Genomic DNA, 24,398 nt, shown 5'->3' with positions numbered 1-24,398 from the left:
ATATATATCTCCACTTAAACAGAGCCGGAAATGAGGTTAAGCCGTCTTTGCATTATAGCAAACCTGGAATCTACTACCCACTCAATATGAGGTTATTCAGTTTTAGCTAAAAAGGAGACAGCGGATGTTTACTGGCAGCTCAGGATGAATACATTATAGGAGGCAATCAATTGCTGCTTCCAGGGTAGAGGTCAGAGAACGAGAGTGAGAGACAGAGGTGTTCTTATAAAACCCAGAGATGTGCTTTTTGCTTATTTAGAAATCCACTATAGGAATGGGCCTGAACAGTACTCAGTGGAACATACTGATACTAGCGTCTTGTGACAGTCTGTGCCTCCAGGATGGTATATCACAGCATTTGATGTGATCAGAGAAAGCCTGGTTTTCTCTTTGGGCTGCCTGCCTTCTTAACTCAGGTCCAACAAAAATGATGCCACTTTGGGTCACCTCAAAGCTTCACTCCGTCTCTGAATAATCACTGTGGCTTTAACGGATAAAGCAATGCTGTGCCCGTTTCTACTTGAAGTTCTTCTGTTGGTTTGAAGAACCCACTGTACTTCTTTTTAGCTTAGAGGCTGCAAGTATCCCAGGAAAGGCAGCCGATGCCCTCTGTCTTCTTGAACCCAAGATTCTAGGAGAGAGAACCCGTCCTCCCAAAAGACTCGACTCCCTCAAGCCAACCAGAGAACTCCCTGGTATCCAGTTGTCCCATGCCAAGGATGTCACCGTGGCCTTGCCCACAGGTTCAGACTTCTATAAGAAACTGGAGGGCTTGGGCCTTCATGTCCTCTGCTCACCTGCAGGCCAATCCGAACTCATTCAGTGTCAACCCAAAGCCAAAGGCTGGGAGCTGGAGTTGAGTGACCCCCTCTGGCAGCTGGAGATCATAGCACCGGGTTTCTCTGGGTCCCGAAGCCTTTGGCTGGCGTAGAGATGCCCGAGGGTTCCCAGAAGCCAAACAGGCTGCGGCGACAGCAGAGCCCTGGCCAGCCTTACCTGCTCTCCCTTTCCGCCGCTGCTCATCTTCTTGCTCGGTCAGGTACTCCCCAGTCTGATATTTTCGGCTCTTCTGCCGTCTTCGTTTCTTCCTCTTCAGCAGGCCCTCCTCCTCCTCTTCCTCCTCCTCCTCATTGGTGTCCCACATTTGCCGGGCAGCCTCTGTCCTCCAGGGCATTTCTCGGGCTCGCCACAGGTGCCTTCGACCCTGGCTCAGCAGAGACTTGTCCTGGGCATGGTGGCTGCGATACTGGGTGTCCCGTTGGGTCTTTCTCACCTTTCGACGCTTAGCTGGGGTGGGGGTTACCTCTTCTTCTTCTTCTGTGGGGAAGACTTCCTGGCTTCCCATGTCACTGTCTGCCATGCCAGCAAAGGAGCTACAGATGCTTCCTGTGGACGGGATGTACAGAGGATGGTCAGGTACTTCTTCAAAGGACAAAGCATGGTGTCGAAGTGAATGCCCTGGACTAGGAGTTTGAAGGTCTGGGTTCAAGTTCAGGCTCTGCCAGTAATAAGCTGTACCCTTCGGGAAAGTTCCTTCAGTGCAGTCTCCTCATCTATAAAATGGGGATACTGTTCTCCCCTTACTGACCTCACAGGGCTGTTTTGAGGCTCAAATAAGATCTTTCACGCATATGTGCTTTACAGAGTCCAATATACCAGACAACATCAAGTATTAAAAACATACACCCTTACTCATCCACGTTACAGTGTTACCTGAATTCACACCCAAAACGCTTGCTTAGCTCTTATAAGGTGCCAAGTATTTTGTGAAGGGCAGGAGAGGGCCACAGGTCCCTGGGAAATCAGGGGCTAGGAGAGGGCAATTGGGGTCTCAGACAGGGCAAGGGAGGACATACTCCTTTTGTGGCACCGCCAATCTTGGGGACAGAGCCACCCAGGCCAAGCAGAATCATCACAAGAGAAAAGTCTCAAGAAAAGCAAAGCAAGAAGGAGTCCCTTTCCTGTGATCTGTGAGAGTCTGGTTGGGTCACGCCCAAATGCACCCAGGCACGCCCACTTCCCTTAAATTGACCCCACCTCCTCCTGACTTGCCAAGAGTTCAGGGGTGGAGCTTCCTCCCAGGCGCCTCCCTCCACCGGGTTGTAGCTGTTCCTCACTGCTGGACAAGCGCTTCCCCCTCCTCCCCCACCACCCCAGGATGGATGATACCTTTCCTGCCTTCCTCAGCCACCTTGCCAAGAGGACATTTTCTCTGTCCACTCTTTCCTTCAACTCTGCTAACAACAAAAGTACATCCTAAATTGGCCTGGTTTCACACTACAGGAGATTTGACACCTTCCTCCTCGGAAGCAGCTGTGAGATACCACCATCTTTCTCCCAAGGCCCAGCTATTAACTCAACAGTCCCCAGACCCAAGCAAGGTCAGCAGAAGAAAGAAATGGTTCGAGGCAAATAGAGTAAGTAGCCCTTGACCAAAGCTTCAAGTTAGTCAGACTGCTAAAAGACAGCAAATAACAGCATACTTTCCGTTATATAGGCCAGGCAAAACAAAGTGCTCTGGTTAATCTAATATTCTGGTTAATACAGAATCATCATAGAGATCACAAAGGAATCACCAATTTCCAAAGAATCAAATACGGTACAATGTGTTTAACACTAAAATAGAACTGGCTGTAATGTAGTCGCTCTTTGATAATTCAGAGGACACTTCAGGATTTTGCAAGGCCTCCAGGCCATCATTATGAGCCCCAATTACCACCTCACTTGCCATGTGCTAAGGTGCTAGTTAATAGAATGTCAGATAACTTAGTTTACACTATACCTTGCTTCCCCATTCTATCCAATTTGCATGGAAATTGGGTGAATGGGGCAACCATCTCCAGCTCTGGATACCAGTGTGGAGGCTAGCAGAAGGTAGTGGTGGCTAGAAAGGGCTAGCTTCTTTTAGTCCCTGGAGGTTGACCAATACAAATTCAGGGAGCCAAATGTGATTCTGCCAGCCCTGACGATTCAATGACTTTTCCAGTTTTGAGGATGCCTGTCACACAGGGCAATAAGACCAAGGTCAAAAGTTAAAAGTCTGTGCCTGAGATTGGCCCCAGTAATGACAAGGTGCCAAAGCTTGGAGTTGAACAGGCTTTCCTGAGTGGCACAGGCCTTACCTCTTTCCACCATCAGCTCCCAACAAGAGATGCCAAATCCCTGCTCTGAAAAGTTGAACAAATAGTCCTCAAAGTGGGCAATATTTGAGGACTCTTTGTCCCCTGCCCCCACCCAGGGCTCTCTTATCTCTGCAAGGAGCTGGGCATTGTGGCACAGCGAATCAAATTCCCAACTCGACACCTGGGCCCATGGTAAAACTGCTCAACCAGATTTAGATCTCTCTTTTCATAGAGGATGCCTAGAGGGGCCATCACCTTAGTCTCACTCACCAGACTGACTGCGCGTGCGGGTGCTCAGAACCACAGGAATAAAGTCACGGAAACTGCTCTTTGCTTTCTTTTCCAAGGAACCTGGAGTGATGTGTGGTTTGGGGACAGAAGGCAGCAATGTTACAATCAAAGCCTAAAGACCAGAAAGCCCACCTATAAGGCTCAGGGCGGGGAGACTGAGAAAGAGTTTGTGTTTACCCTGTGGTTACTCTGGGTTACATTTATTTGGTCCCCTTACATGACCATCACATATGTATCTCTCGTAGACAATGCATGGTTCCAGGTGGTTTTTAAAAACTGGGAGTTTGGTCACTTTTGCTGATATCAGAAAAGGCAGTGCACAGTATCAACTGGATGGTGTGCCAGAAAGTAGGAAAGTAGGAGGCCCCACTGCCCTTAGGACTCTGAGGTTGCTGCACCTCAACAAAGTTCTGCTGGGCATGGTGGCTCATGCCTGTAATCCCAGCACTTTGGGAGGCCGAGATGGGTGGATCACCTGAGGTCAGGAGATTGAGACCAGCATGACCAACATGGTGAAACCCTGCCTCTACTAAAAATACAAAAATTCGCCGGGCATGGTGGTGCTCACCTACATGTAGTCCCAGATACTCGGGAGGCTGAGGAAGGAGAATCACTTGAACCCGGGATGCAGAGTTTGCAGTGAGCTGAGATTTCGCCACTGCACTCCAGCCTGGGTGACAGAGTGAGACTCCATCTCAAACAAAACAAAACAAAACAAAACAAAACAAAACAAAACAAAAAAAAGTTCTACCTGAGCTGGAGCAGGTCACAGAGGAGGGCAACCTCAGTGAATCTTGGAGGATTGAGTGAGGCGGGAAGATGGGAACAAGGAGCCAGTGAACAGAGAAAAACGGCTAAGAACAGATCAGGCCGGACGCGGTTGCTGACGCCTGTGATCCCAACACTTTGGAAGGCTGAGGCAGGGAAATAGCTTGAGCCCAGGAGTTCAAGACCAGCCTGGGAAACATGGTGAAACCCCATCTCTTCAAAAACTACAAACATCAGCCAGATGTTTGAGAGTAGCTAGTACATGCCTGTGGTCCCAGCTACTCAGGAGGCTGAGGTCGGAGGATCACTTGAGCTCAGGAGGTTGAGGCTGCAGTGAGCCGAGATTGTGCCACTGAACTCCCTCTAGCCTGGGAAACAAAGCGAGACTCTGTCTCAAAACAAAAAATCAAAACAAAACCAAAAAAATAGACCAGAAGAGGCAGGTCATAGTCATGTCAGATGGGCAAGACCATGCACCTGGACTCCTATGCTCAGGAATGCTGGGGATTCTCTCCCTGATAAGGGTGCCCAGAAACTATTAGTGGCAAAACGGACAGGTTAGGGACACATACCAGCCCCTTCCTCCCAAACATTCTGTGTGTCCCTAAGTGACAATAAACGTTTAAGATTTCTCTAAACTCTCCTAGCTAACTAGCTAACTATTGATTTTTATCTTTTCAGAATGGCAGTTTTCCAGTATACCCAAAGACAGCATAATGAACCCCCATTCTGTGGTTTTTGTCTAAATTCTCCTTAAACTTGTTTCTTTGAGCCTAGACCCATCACGGGGAAATGGGTCGGCTACTGTGTTGTGGGCCTGGTGTTTGTGTCTGAAAACCACTTCCTTCAGCCTTATTCTAGCGCCCAGGGGGAGCAGAAGGGGCCCCTGATCCTTGCTCGCTCACCTTAGACTTCAGAGGGGTCAATCATATCTTCTTTCCACACTGAAGAAGTCTCACTTTTCCAGAGTGAAGGAGTCAGCGCCTGAGCCCCTCTGCCCTCACCACCGTGCCCCGGGGATCCCTCTGCAGGCCAGCCCAGAGGGCCAGGGCCTCGGGGCCTACCTTCCTCGTGGCCGACGGCTCGTTTTCCTGGAGACTGGGACTCCGGCTTTGTCGGCTTCCGGTGCTTGTGCTTTCCCCTGACTCCATTGTGCTCTTTTCCTGAATCTGAAGCCCCCCTGGGGCTTTTCTTGGTGGATTCCTGGGGGTCACTGGGCAGCTTCCGGCACTGTGGAGAGGTAGAGGGTCAGGTCTGAGATCAGTTTCGCTTCTTAAGAAAGCTCTCCCAGGGTTGAGCTGGGTGTCCTGTTTCTGACCTGGAGGCATGAGCTGCCCAGAGTGGGGGACCAGGGGCAAGGGGCCGTGCGCTGCCTTCCACAGTGGGCGACAGGGGTTCTTTTGGACTGAGTCCAGGGCCCCAGCTAATCCCCGTAGGCGTCCACACCCCATCACTTTAAAGAGGTCTACAGAGTCTGCGTTCACAAGCCAGTGAATAAACACCCAAAGTCATTTTAAAAGGTGCAAAGTCAGGCCCCATACTCTCTGTACCCAAACACCAATGGAGAGACTGGCATTAAACAAAATGCCTCTTCTGCAAGTTGGGAGACTACATTGTTCAAATAACTTCACTGTGAATGGTATTGCACCAACAACTGAAAATAATTCTCAGTACAGGCCAACTCAAGAAAAATTGTCTCTTTTCACGTGTAAATTAATACCAGAAAATAGATTCAACTAAGGCAAGAAGAAAAACATGACACCGGAGCAATTCAAATATCCTCATATTTATAAAACCCAGTGAAAAGGCCCAGGCATTATTCATAATGCCACTTTATACTCTGCAGCACTTTCAGCTTGTCCAAATGCTCTCATCTCTATTATTGGATTTTATCCTCCCCACAACCCTGGGAGGAGAAGCTAATATTATCCCCACTGAACAGATAAGAAAACGGAGGCTCTAAGACAAAGGGTTGAATGACTTGTCCAGGGTAACACACAACCCCATGTGTCCACTGGCTCAGGGACTGCCACTTACCAGGCCAACCTGCAAGTTAGCACATTTGTGCTTGCAGTGAGAAAGACCCAGGACTGGGACTGGGACCTGGGGCTCCTGGCCCCCAGCCCAGGCCTCTGGGCATCAGCTCTCACTACCTATCTTCCCCGAATCACTTCCTTGGCTGCTTCAGCTCAGCTTCTCCCACGCCCACTGCCTGGCACATCTAAGAGGCACAATGGCTGTGCTCATACACTGCAAGGACACTCTCAGCCTAACAGTCACGTATTCTCATGAGCTTTGAGGTCTCTCTGTGCCACTAAACAAGAAATAGGGCAATGTAGGGATTTCCAGTATTCTAGTATGCAGGGAGTGCAGAAAAAGCAAAACGTTGGAACAATAAAAGCAGGTCCGAGGAGGAAAGGAAGGGTTAAACTTGCTTGAGTTGTTTTTTCCCTAAGCTGACCCATGCCTCGCCTGCTAGAAGGTTATCGTGGTGTACCTCCAGCTAAGGGGATGGCACATACCTTACTGATGGAACATCTTCGGGGGCTGGGGCCTCCTAATTCTCTAGGGACAGGGAATCACTGCTACCCATCAAATTCCAGGACTCCTCCTATCCCATGAACTCCTCCTGCTTCTTATTTTCAGCAGAGGCCTGAACTAAAAATTCAAGTTCAGTTTCCCCCTTGGCTCGCTGCCAGTTCCTACAAACCAAAGTGTTAGGAGGAGGAAAGCATTGGTTGCAAAGAGGAAGATGGGGAACTGCTGCTTAAAAACTGACCTTCAAGTATGGCTGGAGAAAAACTATTTTAAGTCAGGGGGAATAAAGTCAAATGCACATACATTTGAACATGTCCTGTTTATTTCTGAATATCATTCTTAGCTGGCTCTTTCAAATACAGGTCATTAACTTTTACTTCCTAAGACAAAAACAAGTAAAACAGAACATCTAGCAGGGTGCGGTGGCTCAAGCCTGTAATCCCAGCACCTCGGGAAGCTGAGGCGAGCAGATCACCTGAGGTCAGGAATAAAAATATTTCGCACACTCCAACTTATGCATGAAGTTGGGAGGATGGGGAGACTGTGTGAGACGAATGTTCTGGTTAACAGAGTTTTGAAATATTTTCCAAAGAATTTTCCAAGGAATGAGAAGACAATAAAATACATCCAACACCAAATGAAGCAGAACTTTTTCTCTGCTGGTGATGCAGAAGGCCCTTTAAGATCCCGAGAGGACTTGGGCAGGTGGTATTGGCAACAGGAGACTATTTTCATTCTTGGCCAAGCCCTGAAAGGGGCTGTTTCAAACAAACCCCTGATCTTAGTTTGCTGATCAACAGTTTCCTTCTCAGGAAGGTGGCATGTAAAAAAGAATGAAGTGATTTGCACTTCCAAAAAATAGACATTTACTAAATCCTTACAGGCAGTTGTGAAGAGCTGCTTCCAGGCCCCTGATCTTGTAATTTTATTCTCTGCCCTCTGCATTTGACAGTGGGCCCACTGAACTGTTCATCTAATATAGGATGGAGCAGTGCCCACCTGTCACTGAGTCATCTGTAAGACATAAGCTTCATGAGAGGCGGGACCACATGTATTTTGTTTGTAATGCTAACAATAACAGCAACCACTAACGCTAACTGAACACCTACTATGTGCCAGGTACTACTCTACACACTTATGTATATCGCATTCTTTAATCGTTTTTAAAATGACAGCTTTACTGAGATATAATTTATTGAGACATACCATGCAATTCACTTAAGTGTAAAATTCAGTTGTTTTTAGTATAGTCATAGAGCTATGTAACCATCCCTACTTATCTAGCTCCAGAACTTTTTCATCACCCTGAATGGAAACCCAGTACCCATTAAACAGTCACTTCCCAAATCTTCCATCCTCCCCAGCCCTAGGCAACCACTAGTCTACTTTCTGTCTCCATGGATTTGCCTATTATGGACATTTTATATCATCATCTCATTTAATCTTCACAACAACTCTATGAGTAGGTACTATTATTGTCTTGTGTATAGATTAAGACACTGAAGGCCATAGAGATTAAGTAGCTTGACTAATAGCACATAGCTAGGAAGAGGTGGGGCCAAAATTCAAACCCAGGCTCTGTGTCTGGCTCCAGGGAGCATACTCCTCATCAATCTACGATACCACCCTCCTGAAGATGTATTCCCATTGCCTGGGAAGGACTGGCATACAGTAGCCATGCAACAAAAACTTGCAAAACATTCAGTGAAACAGTTCCATGGGCGGAGAGTAGAAGACAGTCAGGTGCAGTGGCTCACACCTGTAATCCCAGCACTTTGGGAGGCTGAAGCAGGAGGATCACTTCAGCCCAGGAGTTCGAGACTAGCTTGGCTAACATAGTGAGACCTTGTCTCTACAAAAAATAATTAGCCAGGTATAGTGGTACACACCTGTGGTCCCAGCTACTTGGGAGTCTGAAGTGGGAGACTGCTTAAGCCCAGAAGGTGAAGGCTGCGATGAGCTGTCTTCGAGCCACTGCACTCCAGCCTGGGTGACAGAGCAAGACCCTGACTCAAAAAAAAAAAAAAAAAAAAAAAAATGGCCGGGCGCGGTGGCTCAAGCCTGTAATCCCAGCACTTTGGGAGGCCGAGACAGGCGGATCACGAGGTCAGGAGATCGAGACCATCCTGGCTGACACGGTGAAACCTCGTCTCTACTAAAAAATACAAAAAACTAGCTGGGCGAGGTGGCAGGCACCTGTAGTCCCAGCTACTCGGGAGGCTGAGGCAGGAGAATGGCGTGAACCCGGGAGGCGGAGCTTGCAGTGAGCTGAGATCTGGCCACTGCACTCCAGCCTGGGCCACAGAGCGAGACTCCGTCTCAAAAAAAAAAAAAAAAAAAAGAAAAGAAAGAGAGTAGAAGATAATATGGTGGTATAGCTGGCTGAAGAAGAACATGGACTTTGGAACCAGAGACCAGAGTCTGAGTTCTATTTCTGCCATTTAGTAGCTGTGTAACTGGGTAGTGTATCCTCTCTGAGCCTCTGTTTCATTTATTTTCTCACCTGTAGATTGGTGTAGCATTCACCTCATAGGGTTACTGTAAGGATTAGATAACATATGTAGAAACACAACTCTAACGACATGAAGTATTATTCTTATTACCACCGAGTGCAGATGGCAGTTACCTGCCAAATGTTATATGCTCTACTGCGTCATGACCCACGTTCCTACTTCATGTGTCTCTGACATACCAGGGTGGTTGTGAGGTTTGTGAGTTAAAAGCCACCCAAACACCTATCTCAGGGGTTCTTAACCTGGAGTCCCTGGGTGGGCTTTGGGCGATGGGGCAGAGGTCAGGTCCATGAACCCCCTGAAATTACTGGCAAAATTTTGAGGTCACGTTTCTGGGGACAAGTTCTATAGCTCTCATTAGCTTTTCGAAATGGTCTATGGTCCAGAAAAGACCATAAACTTTTGCCACAGACAAATTCACAGTGCTCTAGCCAGAAATTTGTCCCTTAGTGTACGTCAACATCCAACTTGAAAGCTTGCTAACAGAACTTCAAGCTGTTCTAGATTTTCAATAAACCCTATCCTCAAATGTTTCAAGATTCTCCTTGGATCACCAGTGGCCTCTGGTCCCTTCTAGGGGACCAGGGGATTCTCATCAAGTGTTCCTGGCCCACCTTTTTGCCTAGAACTCTGCCACCATCCATAGCCTGTTAAGACCAACACCCAGACACCCAACCTGCCTTGCCCATCCAATCCCCAATGGGCCAAAACCCAAATCTGCTGCTTCGAGCATTTGAGCGGGTAGGAAACTGATGGATTAGCACAGAAGCCAAATTGGCTCTGACCCCACAAGGCTCCCAGCAAATCCCAAGCAGGCCCCCCACCAGCGGTGCAAGGAACAACCCCGTCAGAGGCCCCTGCTCTCCCCATCCCTAAGTTCTCAAGGCCAGTGTTCTCTCAGTATAGGAAAAGGAAGAATGGTTATTCAAGGAAGAGCCTGTTATTCATTGATTTCCCTCACCAATACCTTCTTCCGCTTTCTGACCTCATCTGGGACAATGGTTTCCCTACCCCAGGGACGGAATCATTTCCCACATCCTACAAACTACAAGCCAGCCTCTCCCCAGGCTGAGACACCGTATATGGAAAATGTGACCTAGGGAGGGGACAGCAGGTTATTATTCCTTTTACAAAAGCCTTCCAATCCGTTCAGTTCACATAGCTGCGCAGCAGCACTGTGTCACAGGGTAGGGGTCACAGGAGGTTGCCATCCACAGCACGAAGTAGACCAGCAGTGTCTCGGCCCCACCCTGGACCGTAGCTCGGCACTTACCTTGGGTCTGTGGGAACTCCGGACCATGGCCTTGGCTTGGGGCTGCAGCTGCTGCTCTTCGCCGTCCTTCTCTTTGCCACACTTCATCTTCTTGGGCGGCAGAGATTCCGTCACATCATCTGGCTGCCACTTGTTCTTGCAAGCAAAGACCCCTACACTTTCCTGTTTCACTCGCGCCTGCCCGGTCTTACCCCGAACTTCAGCTTGGCCCCTTTGGGGAGCCGCTGGGAGGCCATCAGCCCGGAAGCAGGTGGCTAAATTGAAGACCACATCACCATCCACCTTCTCCATTTTCACTCGCCCCAGATCCACCTGGCTTCCAAGCTGTGGGCGCTCGGTGCTGGAGCCCCTCCTGCTGCTCGGAACCACGTCCAAGGTAAGTTCCTTGGGGTGGCTGTCGTGAGGTAGCAAAGGCAGCTCAGGCATCTTAGGCAGGTTCTGGGGGGTGGCCAGGACCAGCTCATGGGACATGTAGGTGGCCAGCACTTGGTTCTTAGGCTTCGTGTCTCCTGCCAGCTTCAGGCCACAAGCCCCCTGGGGGCCTTCCATCTTAGGAGTGCTGTCAGAGCAGAGGTGGCTCTCTGATTCCTCAGGCCCCTGATTCATTCGAATGTCCCCACTGCTAGGCTGAACAGACAGTGCCAGGGTCCCAGTCTGAGGGCTGAGGGTCAAGAGGACAGGATTGACTTGTTCTTCGTAAGGCTTGGCAGCAATCCGGCAAGTTTTGTTCTTTGTAACAGTGTCCTGCTCTGGAACAAAGGAGCCCCCAGGCCGTGGCTGCCCCTCGGGAAGTCCGTGCACGGCTTCGCTGGAGCTGAGAGATGGCACACCAGAAAACTCCGAAACAACGCTGGTGGGCCTGATGGGCGCCCCCTGACTGGGGGTCAGCTGCCCAGCACTGGAAATGCCAATGGAAAGCAGAGACGCCTGGTGGTATGGGGACCAGCCAACAGGCAGGACCTGGGTGCTGGTAGGTTTCCCATTGACTGAACACCGGGGATAAATATTTGCCGGCCCCGTGGGTTTCCACAAAGAGAGTTCCTTGGTTTGGCACCCTGGCAGCCCAGGGGCAATGCGGGCTGGGGTGTATCGTTTCACTGTGCTTGGCTGTCCCTCAGCACCAGCCTGGCTGCCCTTTTTGCCACATGTGGCACCAGCGCCCTTCGGCTCTCCTTGATCAATGATGGAGATGGGCTCCTGCTTGGGGAGATGGCGGGGGTCACGGTTGAGGCCCAGGTTGGGGTCTTTGTTCAGCAGCAGGGATGCAGGCACTGGGTTGGCCACTCCCACGTAGGTGCCAGGAATGGTGCTAATCAGCGCGGTTGAGTTCTTCACCCAGGTGCTCGGGTCCCCATTCCTCACGATCTCAGGAAATATGACAAAGGGTGAGGAAGTGGAGCCCAGGCAGGAGGTGACGTTGCTGCCGGCAGCCTGGGTCGTGCGCTGAGACCTAGACAGGACTGTGGAGAGGAGGGCCTTGCTGCTGGTGTGCACGGGGGTCAACACAGGCATGGGGGGTGTCTTGCGCTGGTTCGGCAATGGAAGCTTCTGGCGGTTGGACTTGGAGGACAGATCAAGGGGCATCTCGCTGCACTCAGGTGGAGAGGCCATCTCTCGTTCCAGCTGTGGCGGTGACTTAAGAGGAGAGAAGGTAACGGAAGTCCCTTCTGTTTGCTGCTCGGTGCCAGTGGGCATCTTGGAGGGGTGTGGTGGGGCTGAGCTCCCACTGGGGGCTGGCAGCAGAGGCTGTGGAGTTGGAAGCACCTTGGCAGAAGCAGTGACGAGGGACGTATCTGCCAAAGGCCCAGGGACTCCGTCGGGTGCAGGCTGGGTGGTGGTGCTACCGGATGGGGAAGTGCAAGGGAGCCTGTTCACCTCCAGAGACACCAGCTTGGAATCCGAAGTCAGAGGCCGGGCCACAGAAAATGCGTACGGGTAAGAACGGAGCTCTGGGGAGGCTAGCACGCCTGGGAGACACCTGTCCTGCAGGTAGGACGGCAGGACAGGGAGCGTAAGAGTGGAGGAGACCCCTAGAGTGGTTGGCAGTGTGGCCACACTGAGCGGCTGCCCACAGCTTGGAGGTGGGATATATACCAGCGGCTGGCTCGGGGTCAGCACTGTCCCGGGCTGAAAGGACAGGGGTACTTTTTGCATAGCTGGTGCCTGAGCTGCAGGAAAGCACACTCGACTCAAACTGAAGGAGGCCGGGATGGGTGCAGAGGTGGGAATGGCAGCTGGCGTGGCAGCAGGCATGGGTGTGGGGGCTGGAGTAAAGATGGGGGCTGGGGTGGGTGCAGGCACCGGCGTGGGAGCAAAGGCGGGGATGAGGGTGGGGGTAGAAGGTGGGCCGGAAGACGGGGTTGGAGTGGGCATGGGCACAGACGGAGGGGCAGGGGCCGCTGGAGGTGTGGATGCCGGCATGGGAGCCAGAACCGGAGTGGGGACAGGAGCGAGAACCAAGGTTGGAGCTGAAGGGGGCACAGGAGCCTGGATGAGAGCCAAGGGAGGAGCTGAAACTGGGACTGAAAGCGGGGCAGGAGCTGAAGCCGACAGGGGGACCGGGCCCGAAGGGGGAGCAGAAGCTGGCACAGGCACCAAGACCGAGGCTGAAACGGAAAGGGGGTTCGAGTCAGAGATGAGCGTGGGCACCGACGGTGGCGCCGGAGCCAGAGCCGGGACAGGTGCTAAGGGAGGGGAAGGAGCTGGAACTGAAGTGGCAACTTGGACTGGAACAAGCCCTGAATGGGGGACTGGGGCAGGGACGGAGAGGGGAACCTGGAATGCATCTGGAACAGAGGGGGGGACAGAGGCTGAACCGGGAGCAGGGGGACAGATAGGGGCTGGCAGAGGACTAAAGTTAGTGGTAACCAGAGGCAGGGTCCCCTCCACAGGGACTCCGGTTCCCAGAGTTGCCAAAATGAAAGTATTCTTCTCTCCAACACCTTGCCGAGAGTCCAAAGCCTTTACTCCAGCAGGCGAGCAGTCAACCTGTTTGCTCATTTGGGTGTTGAGTGGAGTCCAGGAGCAGTCGGCCCTGCTGTTGCTGGCCTCGGTGCTGTCAGATGAGGGAAGCTTGAGCCCGTCTCCCGGGCTGCTCAGGGGCACCAAGAGGCCCTCGGCCTCTGCCACGTTCCCAGCATAGTCCATTTTTGGCTGGGGATCGTCAGGCTTGTCTTCTGACTTGTGCCCAAGTTTTTCTGTAGCACTGCCATCTGGGTCTGCCCCCCGGGCATTGCTGCCACTTCCAACTGCCGTGAGCTCCACCTGAAACGACAGGATAGCATGCACATTTCAGCCAGCTCGCTGAAGATGATGCAAGTGTTCTGAGAGCCCTGAGAGGCAACTGCTGGTCTTCTCTGCAACTCGACCAACCAGGTCTCGGAAGACGCAGAGGGCAGCCAGCCAATTTGTGTCCCACCAACACCAACTCCTGGGAGAGACCCTGTCCCTTTCTGCCCACTTCTTGGGATGGCAGGCTGGGCACACCTTCTGGGCAGCTCAACTCCATCCTTTGGTGGACAGCACGTGGCTCCATAAAGCCTCTTACCTTGGAAAAACTGCTGCTGACACAAAAATCCTGAGATCCAAAGTGCTGGCAGTCGCCTGTCCCTGGGGAGAGACCCTGTCCCTTTCTGCCCACTTCTTGGGATGGCAGGCTGGGCACACCTTCTGGGCAGCTCAACTCCATCCTTTGGTGGACAGCACGTGGCTCCATAAAGCCTCTTACCTTGGAAAAACTGCTGCTGACACAAAAATCCTGAGATCCAAAGTGCTGGCAGTCGCCTGTCGTTGACTCCTCATCAGAAAGAGGTGCTCTTCTAGCATGGAAGATACAACCAGAGAAGGGACATGAGGCCCAGGATTAGAGCCACCACCACCTTCCCCAGAATGCCTCTTGCCTTCCTGGGTCCCCATAAAACCTTCCTGTCTCACTTCCTGTGAGGTGAGATTGTGAGGAGGATTACAAGGAACTGGGGGTTCTTGGTTACAAAGTGGAGGCTCCACACCTAGCATTGGAAGTCCCTGCCAGAGCCCAGTCTGACTAGACTCCCTTCTTTGGACTGTTTACCCTGTTTTCTAGGGCTCTTGCCAGGAGTGTGGACACCCTAGCACTTTTACCTTTTCCCTGGAGCTTACCTGCCAAAATGGCCACCCAGGATGTACAGGGCATTGCTCAAAGGGGAGAGACATGAGAACCACTGAATGCCTCAAAAGGTATGCAAAACCCATTTTTCTTTTAAATACAATCTTATTTTAAGTATCTAAGGGCAGCTGGCTAAAAGTGTCATATGGGTAATCTTCTTCTAAAACAAATAAACCCCTGTTGTGTTTTCAGGTCTACATCTGAATCATCACCTATTCACCTCCTGGCTTGCCTAGAGCAGAGACACGTTTATTAGCACTGGTAATGATACCACTTGGAGGCCACCAGGTCACTGGGTGCTGAGAGGCATTATTTTAAGAATACTACTTTTTTCCCTCCAGGAGACACTGCCCCCTTTTCTAGAGTTCTAGGCAACGCCCTCCCTTCTACCCTCCTTCTATCCTTGCCTACATCCTATCTCTGGCCAGTGCCCCCCCACCCCCCCATCAGTCTCCCAGCACCACTTTGTTCTCTCCCGTCCGAAAGGCCTCAGACCCCAAATTCAGGTTCATATGCCCCAGAGAAAAAGACTCAAGGCCAGACAGTTGGGTCCCAAAGGAGGAAAACTCAACTGCATCTCCCCCTGCTCAAAAAGTCTTCTCCAAATTTCAGGTAAGCATCATAGAAAATGGTACATCCTAACCAAAAAAAAAAGGAGGGGGTGGTATTAGACTGGAAGGGTGAAGTTACCCACTGAAAGTCTGGTATTTTAAGTACAGCAAGAACTATTAGGCCAGGCACGGTGGCTCACACCTGTAATCCCAGCACTTTGGGAGGCCAACCCAGGTGGGTACATCACCTGAGGTCAGGAGTTCCATATCAGCCTGGCCAACATGGTAAAACCTCAACTCTACTAAAAAATACAAAAATTAGCTGGGTGTGGTGGCAGGCACCTGTAATCCCAGCTACTTGGGAGGCTGAGGCAGGAGAATCGCTTGAGTCTGGGAGGCAGAGGTTGCAGTGAGCCGAGATCCCACCACTGCACTTCAGCCTGGGCGACAGAGTGAGACCCTGTCTCAAAACAACAACAACAGAAAAAAACTATTGCCCCCTGCCCTTGGGAGCTGTGGGTGGGAGTGGCCAAAGAGGAGGTTGAGGTTAAAGAATAAAACCCCAACATAGATGCTGCAGTGCGTTTCCCGGGTGGGCAAGGCATAGGACTGCTCTGTGTGCCCCTGGGGAAATACACTGTGCCTGAAATCACCTCCCTTCTTTCTCTCCTTTTTTTCCCTGTTTTGGTTTTTTTTTTTTTTTTTTTTTTTTTTTTTTTGAGATTGAATCTCGCTCTGTCACCCAGGCTGGAGTGCAGTGGCGCAATCTCGATCTCGGCTCACTGCAACCTCCGCCTCCTGGGATCAGGCAATTCTCCTGCCTCAGCCTCCTGCGTAGCCAGAATTATAGGCGTGCGCCACCACGCCTAGCTAATTTTTGCCTCCCTTCTTTAGAGCCTCACCCCAAGCTCCTGAAGACAGCCCTGAAGAAGCCAGCTCCCGCCTCCCCAGTCACCCTAGCCAAAGGGCAGTCAGGGTGCTGAAGCCAACCCCAACAAGAAGGGGGAGGGTGCTGCTAACTCCCTCCCTCCCACTGAAACAGGGACTCCAAAATTGTACCTGGGGCAAGAGAAGCAAAAAAGGCAAGGGGGATCACCACGGGCCTCTCCCCATCTTTTCAGGGATCCAGAAGGGGCTAACCGAGGGGGAAAGGCTTGTTCCCTTTAAAAGGCAGTTAGGCTGGCAGAAGTGGGAGGGCTCCACTGCTGGAAGTGACTGTTGGTGACAAACAGAAATGACCGTAAGGAGAGGCAAGGGCTTTAGATGCAGTCAGGGTGGTCTCGGGAAGGGGAGGGAGGTAGGGCCTGAGGGAAAGGGAAAACATACTTTCACATCAACTCCTAAGAGACCACAAAAGTGAGACCTATGCCCAGCCTTGGGCCAGGGGGAAGCGTGTTCCCACTAGAATTGCCAGGGATGATTTTGGGGGGAATACTCCAGGGAAAACAAGCAGCACCTTCCCCAAGCAACCCCACATGGGAAGGTGCTATTTATTTATATTCTTTCCCCTCCTGGTCATACAAAAGGCAGTGGGCTGCATCCTCACTCCCCCCTTGCAAGCTCCCACGCTGCCTGAAATCACACCTTGAAAGCAGAATCCCTGCTCTCGAAGGCAGCTGCCAGAGAACCACAGAACCAGGCCAAGCAACAGCAGTCCTGGCTACTCCAGCCATACCCACGCCTGAGTGCCAGCCCCAAAGGCGCTGCAAAATGTCATGCAGCCGTGTTTCAAATCCTCTGAGAAGAGGGGTGGGCAGAGCTAAGCAAACATTAACTTGCTCCATTGAGAGAAGAGCCTGGGACAGGAGTAACTTGCAGTGGAGGGGGCCCGGGAAGAGCTGGGTCAACCAGGCAAGGTTATGACATGCAGCTGGCGGGGGCAGGGGCAGCAGGAGGGTACAGAGATCATAGCAGGCTTCAGTCAGGACTGAAAATCAATCCTGCTGTTTCTTCCCACCACAGAGGAGGCAGAGCTGTTATGTTCAAGGTTTTGTGGAACTTAAACCAGAAACGGCCATGACCCCTCAGGGCTGTTTCCCTAATTATTAAGGGCTAGCACCACTGTCAAACCAGACCCTCTTCAGTTCCTGCTGGGCCCAGACTACCCATAAGAGAAATATACCACCCCGCACACACCAGGCTCCTTACCTTCCAGTCCTGGGAGATTTTCCCTGGTTCGAGTCCCACAGTACCCCAAGACTGCCTTCATTCTGACTCGGACCTTCCCCAAACACACTGAGCTTTTTTATTTTTATTTATTTATTTTTTTGAGATAGAGTTTCTGTCTTGTTGCCCAGGCTGGAGGAGCACAATGTGTGATCTCAGCTCACTGCAACCTCCGTCTCCTGGGTTCAAGCGATTCTCCTGCCTGAGCCTCCCAAGTAGCTGGGATTACAGGCATGTGCTACCACACCAAGCTGATTTTTGAATTTTTAGTAGAGACGGGGTTTCTCCATGTTGGTCAGGCTGGTCTCGAACTCCCGACCTCAGGTGATCCACCCGCCTCGGCCTCCCAAAGTGCCGGGATTACAGGTGTGAGCCACTGTGCGCCGCCACACTGTGCTCTTATTGTCCCAGGGAAATACCAGCTCTCACCTCAAACTCCTACTCATTCCTCAAGCCCGGGCTCAAATGCCACTGCCTCTGGGAAGCCTTCCCCTATTCTCCCACCGGGAGGTTTGTCAATTCTTGCATCTGGACTCCCACCGGACCCAGACATGCTACTCTAGGGCACTCACCACCAATGTACTAGGACTATTGGTTTGCTCTCATTATGTTGAATAAATGTTTGTTGAATGAAGGCATGAATTAATCCTAGAAGGGATGCAAGCAGGCAGGCAGACACATTTAGCTGTAGGTTTGCCTAGAGACAGCCACCTGGGGCCAGCCTATGCCTCCTGTTCTGCAATCCTCAATCGCAGCTACCAAAGCTGGCAGGCCTCTAAAACATCACTTTAAGAGTTGAACCCCAGGCACAGCTTTGTACCCCAAATTCCTAAATTCTACAAGTTGTAAAAGGCCAAGGAAAAGGATTTTTAAATAAGGTGAGATTACATTTTGGAAACTAGTGATAACATGGCCTAGACTGTATAGCAAGAAGGTGATAATAAAGGGTGGATGAGATGAAAAGTGACAACACTTAAAAAGTCATCTTAGGCCGGGCGTGGTGGCTCACATCTGTACTCCCAACACTTTGGGAGGCCGAGGCGGGCGGATCACCTGAGGTCGGGAGTTCGAGACCAGCAGGACCAACATGGAGAAAACCCGTCTCTACTAAAAATACAAAATTAGCCGGGTGTGGTGGCACATGCCTCTAATCCCAGCTACTCAGGAGGCTGAGGCAGGAGAATCGTTTGAACCCAGGAGGCACAGGTTGTGGTGAGCCAAGATCACACCACTGCACTCCAGCCTGGGCAACGAGAGCTAAACTCCGTCTCAAAAAAAAAAAAAAAAAAAAAAAAGGATCATCTTAAGCACCAGGCACAGGTTTAGAAGGAGGGAAAATCTGGCCAGGCATGGTGGCTCACATCTGTAATTCCAGCATTTTGGGAGGCCAAGGTGGACAGATTGAGATAAGGAGTCTGAGACCAGCCTGGGTGACATGGTGAAACCCTGTCTCTACTAAAAATACAAAAATTAGCCAGGCATGGTGGTGCACACCTGTAATCCTAGTTACTCAGGAGGCTGATGCACGAGAATCACTTGAACCCAGGTGGTGGAGGTTGCAGTGAGCCAAGATCGTGCCACTGCACTCCAGACTGAGCAACCGAGCAAGACTACATCTCAAAAACAAAAAACAAGATGGAGGGAAAATCAGATTTTGAGTCTACTTCCTGCTCCCTTCTTGGCAGGGATTTACAGTAGATGGTGAACTAAGGTAACTTGTCTATTGGTCTTTTTTTATTACTATTTAATTTTATTGTTTTTGAGACAGAGTCCTGCTCTGTCACCCTGGCTGGAGTGCAGTGGTGCAATCTCGGCTCACTGCAACCTCCACCTCCCGGGTTCAAGTGATTCTCTTGCCTCAGTCTCCCCAGTAGCTGGGATTACAGGCATACATCACCATGCCTGGCTAATTTTTTTGTATTTTTAGTAGAGACGGGGCTTCGCCATGTTGGCCAGGCTGGTCTTGAACTCCTGACCTCAGGTGATCCACTCGCCTTGGCCTCCCAAAGTGCTGAGATTACAAGCATGAGCCACAGCGCCTGGTCCTGCTGGTCTTTTGAAGGCTCTAGTCCAGATTTCTGCATCAAAGTCTCAACTACTTATAACTAGGTCAACATGACCTGCCAATGAATACTTATGCAAATCATTATTATCACCCTGCCTTTCCCTAGATCATCTCCTAGTGATCATCTGAAGACATGCTTCATATGTAAAGAAAAACACTTTTCTTCCTGAGCACCTGAGAATTTCATCTCATTTTCCATGGTCTTTACTCTTGTATCCTAAAATTAAATTCCTTTTAAGCCCATCTCTAACTTGTTTCTCAGTACAGAGAACATTAAGCTATCAGGCACTAATGGCTTAAGAAAATAGAAAGGTCTATTCTGCTAACCTTGACCTCAGATAAGTATATACTTCTTCGGTTAGGAACAGAAGAAGAAAGTAGATAAACACAAAGACTTCCATTCCTTTTCCCCTCAAAATCACCAATACTCCCCCATATGCACACACACACATTTCTAAAGTTTACCCAAGAAAAGTCAAATCTTGAATCCCAGGGAAAGCCATATTGTTCTGTGTCTTGGTGATTTATCTGATGTATATTTGAATTTAAACAGTCAGTGGGTTGAAACAACAGAAAAACACCAGCAAACATGAAAGAGCAGTGCCTTCTCCAAAAACGGGAGAGGCGGCCGAGTGCAGTGGCTCATGCCTGTAATCCCAGCACTTTAGGAGGCCGAGGTGAGTGGATCATGAGGTCTGGAGTTCGAGACCAGCCTGGCCAACATAGTAAAACTCCATCTCTACTAAAAATACAGAAATTGGCCAGGTGTGGTGGCATGTGCCTGTAGCCCCAGACTCTGTCTCAAAAAAAAAAAAAAAAAAAAAAAAAAAAGGCCGGGCACGCTGGCTCATGCCTGTAATCTCAGCACTTTGGGAGGCCGAGGTGGGTAGATCATGAGGTCAGGAGATCGAGACCATCCTGGTTAACATGGTGAAACCCTGTCTCTACTAAAAATACAAAAAATTAACTGGGCGTGGTGGCGGGTGCCTGTAGTCCCAGCTATGTGGAAGGCTGAGGCGGGAGAATGGCATGAACCCAGGAGGTAGAGCTTGCAGTGAGCCTGAGATCACACCACTGCACTCCAGCCTGGGAGTGACAGAGCGAGACTCTGTCTCAAAAAAATTTAAAAAATGAGAGAGGCACTGCAGCCATCACACACAGCTCTTTGATCAAGGGTTATGAAAGCCAAATGTAAATTCTGAAGGCCATTTTGAGTGCTTTGGGTATGGGCATGATCAGGAAATAGCACATCTTGGTCAACCAAATATTCTGGGGAACAGATAACTGAAAACACACATGTCAGGCAGGTGTCACCAACTCTCAAGACTATGCTAGGCGGTCTCAACATCCTTTGATACTTCGTAAGGATCTCACTTCAAATTGGAATTAGCCTCATGAGGTGGGAAAGCGCTGACCACCAGAATGCCTAATGCCAGTTCCCAGCAGAAATCTGAACAATAAAACCATCTTTCTTCCAGACCTAGATCAAGGACTGAAAATACCTTATATATATCCTTGAGCACCAAACTTTGAGGCAGCAAATAAAAACTGCAATCGCTGGCCGGGCATGGGCAGTGGCTCATGCCTGTAATCCCAGCATTTGGGGAGGCTGAGGCAGGCAGATCACTTGAGCTCAGGGGTTTGAGACCAGCCCGGGCCACATGGTGAAACCTCCGTCTCTACAAAAACTACAAAAAAAAAAAAAAAAAAAAAAAAAAAATTAGCCGGGCGTGGTGTTGCTCGCATGTGGTCCCAGCTACTGGTGGGGCTGAGGTGGGAGAATCACTTGAGCCCAGGAGGCAGAGGTTGCAGTGAGCCAAGACTGTGCTGCTGCCCTCCAGCCTGTGTGACAGAGTGAGGCCCTGTCTCAAAAGAAAAAAAAAAAAAATTGCCATTGCCTGAGCTTCCCCTTACTCCCCAGTCTGACAGTTGTTAATGAGTAGACAAGTGCTAGCTGGCAAAAGGTCATTTTTTTGGCCTCCTCACCTTCGTCTGAAAAGAGATAGCATGGCAGATCAGGCCACTCACACAGCCCCATCCCCATCCCACCACAGGAAAATTAGAAACAACTAAGAGTCTCCTCCCCACGGTCCCTCCCCAGGCCCTATTGTGTGCAGCTATCCCTCTGGTGATGAGGTACCACTCACTGGAGGCCAGCAGCGGCCACCTTCCGCCTCCTCACCTCTCCTCGTTGATGCCACACATGCGAATCCGGTCAGAACTGGTCCAGTTGTGCACGCCGCTGTAGAGCGGTGCTGTAGAGATCATGACAGCCACTCACCACCAGATAGGACCTGCTGTGGCCACTCCCCCTGGGGAAAAGAATTCCAGAAAATCAAAACTCGTAACAGGGACAGCTGCTTCAATCACCTTTTACACAGCAATGTTTCAATAAAGGTAATTACAGCATCAAAATGTTAAAGCAGCCAGCCTGCTATGGAAAATTAAGGTCTAAACCGGGAAGAGGGAGCACTAGCTTTCTAGGAATCCATAGGTTTCAGGATGGAGATGAGGACATTGTTAATCACCTAGAGTGAGTTTTAAATTATCTTAAAAGACAGATATGCTTGAGTGTTCAAGGAAATTCAATCTATTTCAGACAAATGAGATGACAGTATATTTTTCTACACACATTTAGCCTAACCAACTACAATTAGAGAGTCATACCCATATATGAGTGGTGCACTGAAACACTACTGGTGACCTTTTTCTCTTCTACTCTCTAATCCATAGGTACTGAAGTATTTGAGTGACGTAGCCAATTTACACTCTTCAGAGGAAGCACATGCTGTTTTTTATAAGTCCTTCAAAAATACTCCATTGACTTTGACTTGGACATAACACATGTATCTAACCTGGTTTCAAGCTCCCTCCAAATCAGGTGTGGTATTCCTTGCACACTGACCACCAACAAGCAAACAAACAGAAAACAATGTTCCATCAAGAACCACATGTTTCGGCAGGGCGCGGTGGCTCACGCCCGTAATCCCAACATTTTGGGAGGCCAAGGCGGGTGGATCACCTGAGGTCAGGAGTTCGAAGCCAGCCTGGACAACATGGTAAAATCCCGTTTCTAGTAAAAATTTAAAAAATTAGCCTGGCATGGCAGTGTGCACCTGTAATCCCAGCTATTCGGAAGGTTGAGGCACAAGCATTGCTTGAACCCAAGACGCGGAGGTTGCAGTGAGCTGAGATCGTGCCAGCACACTCCAGCCTGGGCCACAGAGCAAGACTTCATCTCAATAAAACAAAACAAAACAAAACACGTGTTTCCGTCCTTGTCCCTTCCTATCAGTCTGTTGTCTCCATGCTCCAACACTCTCTTCACCAGCCAATGTCCCTCTCTCGCTTTCACAAGCAGGGCACAGTCAATTTACCTTCTAGAAAAAATGAGCCACCAAGAAAAAGCTTTATCCAATGAGCTTGTCTTGAGACCCTTAAGCTCTCAAGTTAGCTTATTAACTAAAATCCTTATTCATTGAAGTTCAACTGAACAGAACCCTACAGTTATCAGAATTGTATGTTGTTCTCCACTTTCCAAAGAAGTGAATCACAGTAAGATATAGTTGTATGAGGGATTTGTTTCATGTATCCGTTTTTCAATTTTCAGAGATTGTCCACATTCAACACAGTATCACAATTTATTGCATTCCTACTATGAGCCAGCACCATCCTATGTACTGAGGATTCAACAATTAACAAAACAGAACAAAATCCCTGCCCATGTGGAGCTTACATCCCAGGGGGATGACATGGACAATAAACATGTTAAATACTTCTATGTCACAGCATGTTAAATAATTGTATGTCACGGCATGTTAGAAGATAGTACAACAGGTTAGGTGCAGTGGCTCATGTCCGTAATCCCAGCACTTTGGGAGGCCAAGGCAGGTGGATCACCTGAGGTCTGGAGTTCAAGATCAGCCTGACCAACATGGAGAAACCCTGTCTCTACTAAAAATACAAAATTAGCCAGGCGTGGTAGTGCATGCCTGTACTCCTAGATACTCAGGAGGCTGAGGCAGGAGAATTGCTTGAACCCAGGAGGCAGAGGCTGCGGTGAGCCGATATTGCGCCACTGCACTCCAGCCTGAGCAACAAGAGTGAAACTGTCTCAAAAAAAAAAAAAAAAAAAAAAAAAAGGAGGAGGAGGAGGAGGAGATAGTACAACACAGACTAAGGGGCAAGGGCACAGTCTAAGGTGGGAAGGGCCACTATCTGAAATAGGGTGAGCAGGGTAGGCCTTGCTGTAAAGGAGACATTTAAACCATCGGAATGAAGTGAAGGAGGAGCCACGCGGATATTTGGGAGAAAAGCATTCCAGGCTGAGGGAAGAGTGTACAAGAAAGTCCTAAGGCGGGAGGTTGCCCACAAAGATCAAGGGAGAGCCAGGAGGCCAGTGTGGAGGTGGTAGGAGAAGAGAGAGGGGCATCTACCCTACCTGGGCTTCATCCTCCTCCTCATCTCTGCAGAGCGGCATACCGTTGCCCTTGCCCCTTCTCTTTATTCTCTCCCTTCTCTTGTCTTTCCTGATCCACTGCCTGATGGCTTCTCCGGGGCCCTTCTCTTCCACTGCCCACCCCAAAGACTTGGGCATTCACTGGGGCCTGGCCTTTCCCTTGATCTGTCTCTCTTCACCTCTGCCACCCTCTCCCACTTCCTCCCCTTCCTATCTTTCAAGGCTCCTTCCCTCTTTCTCCTCATCCCCCTACCCAGCTCTCTCTCTTTACTCTTCCTCCTCCTCACCTTTCTCTCTCCCTATTATTCTCCCAGCTGTTCACCTTTTGCCTTTCTCCTCTCTCTCTCTCTCTCACACACACACAATCCCCTCTCCTCCAACTTTCTCCCCGTTCCCACCTCTCTCCTTCCCTTTCTTTTTCTTGCTTATCTAACCTTCCCCATTTCCCTCAGTCTCCCATTCATTCTCTCCTCCCTCTCCCCCTCCTTTCCCTTCTCCCTCTCCTGTG

The 24,398-nt window shown here is 50.0% G+C and overlaps 1 protein-coding gene across 19 annotated transcripts in view; it reads right to left on the bottom strand.

The window, feature by feature from the left end:
• The window catches only part of BCORL1 (BCL6 corepressor like 1), a 77,601-nt gene that overhangs the window by 31,168 nt on the left and 22,035 nt on the right, over positions 1 to 24,398 (bottom strand). For 11 of the 19 annotated variants that reach the window (XM_065538476.2, XM_065538480.2, XM_065538482.2 and 8 more), the window contains 6 exons: positions 21,614 to 21,743; positions 14,233 to 14,323; positions 10,506 to 13,769; positions 5,246 to 5,411; positions 3,393 to 3,473; positions 997 to 1,386 (listed from right to left, as the gene is read on the bottom strand). In XM_065538476.2, the coding sequence (XP_065394548.1) occupies positions 997 to 1,386; positions 3,393 to 3,473; positions 5,246 to 5,411; positions 10,506 to 13,769; positions 14,233 to 14,323; positions 21,614 to 21,699 (4,078 nt within the window). In that variant the 5' untranslated portion in view covers positions 21,700 to 21,743. The other 8 variants (XM_074029175.1, XM_065538484.2, XM_074029173.1 and 5 more) reach the window with 4 other exon arrangements.

This window comes from Macaca fascicularis, chromosome X (assembly GCF_037993035.2).
Source record: "Macaca fascicularis isolate 582-1 chromosome X, T2T-MFA8v1.1".
Lineage (NCBI taxonomy): Eukaryota > Metazoa > Chordata > Mammalia > Primates > Cercopithecidae > Macaca > Macaca fascicularis.
This window is presented reverse-complemented; position numbering and strand designations above follow the sequence as displayed.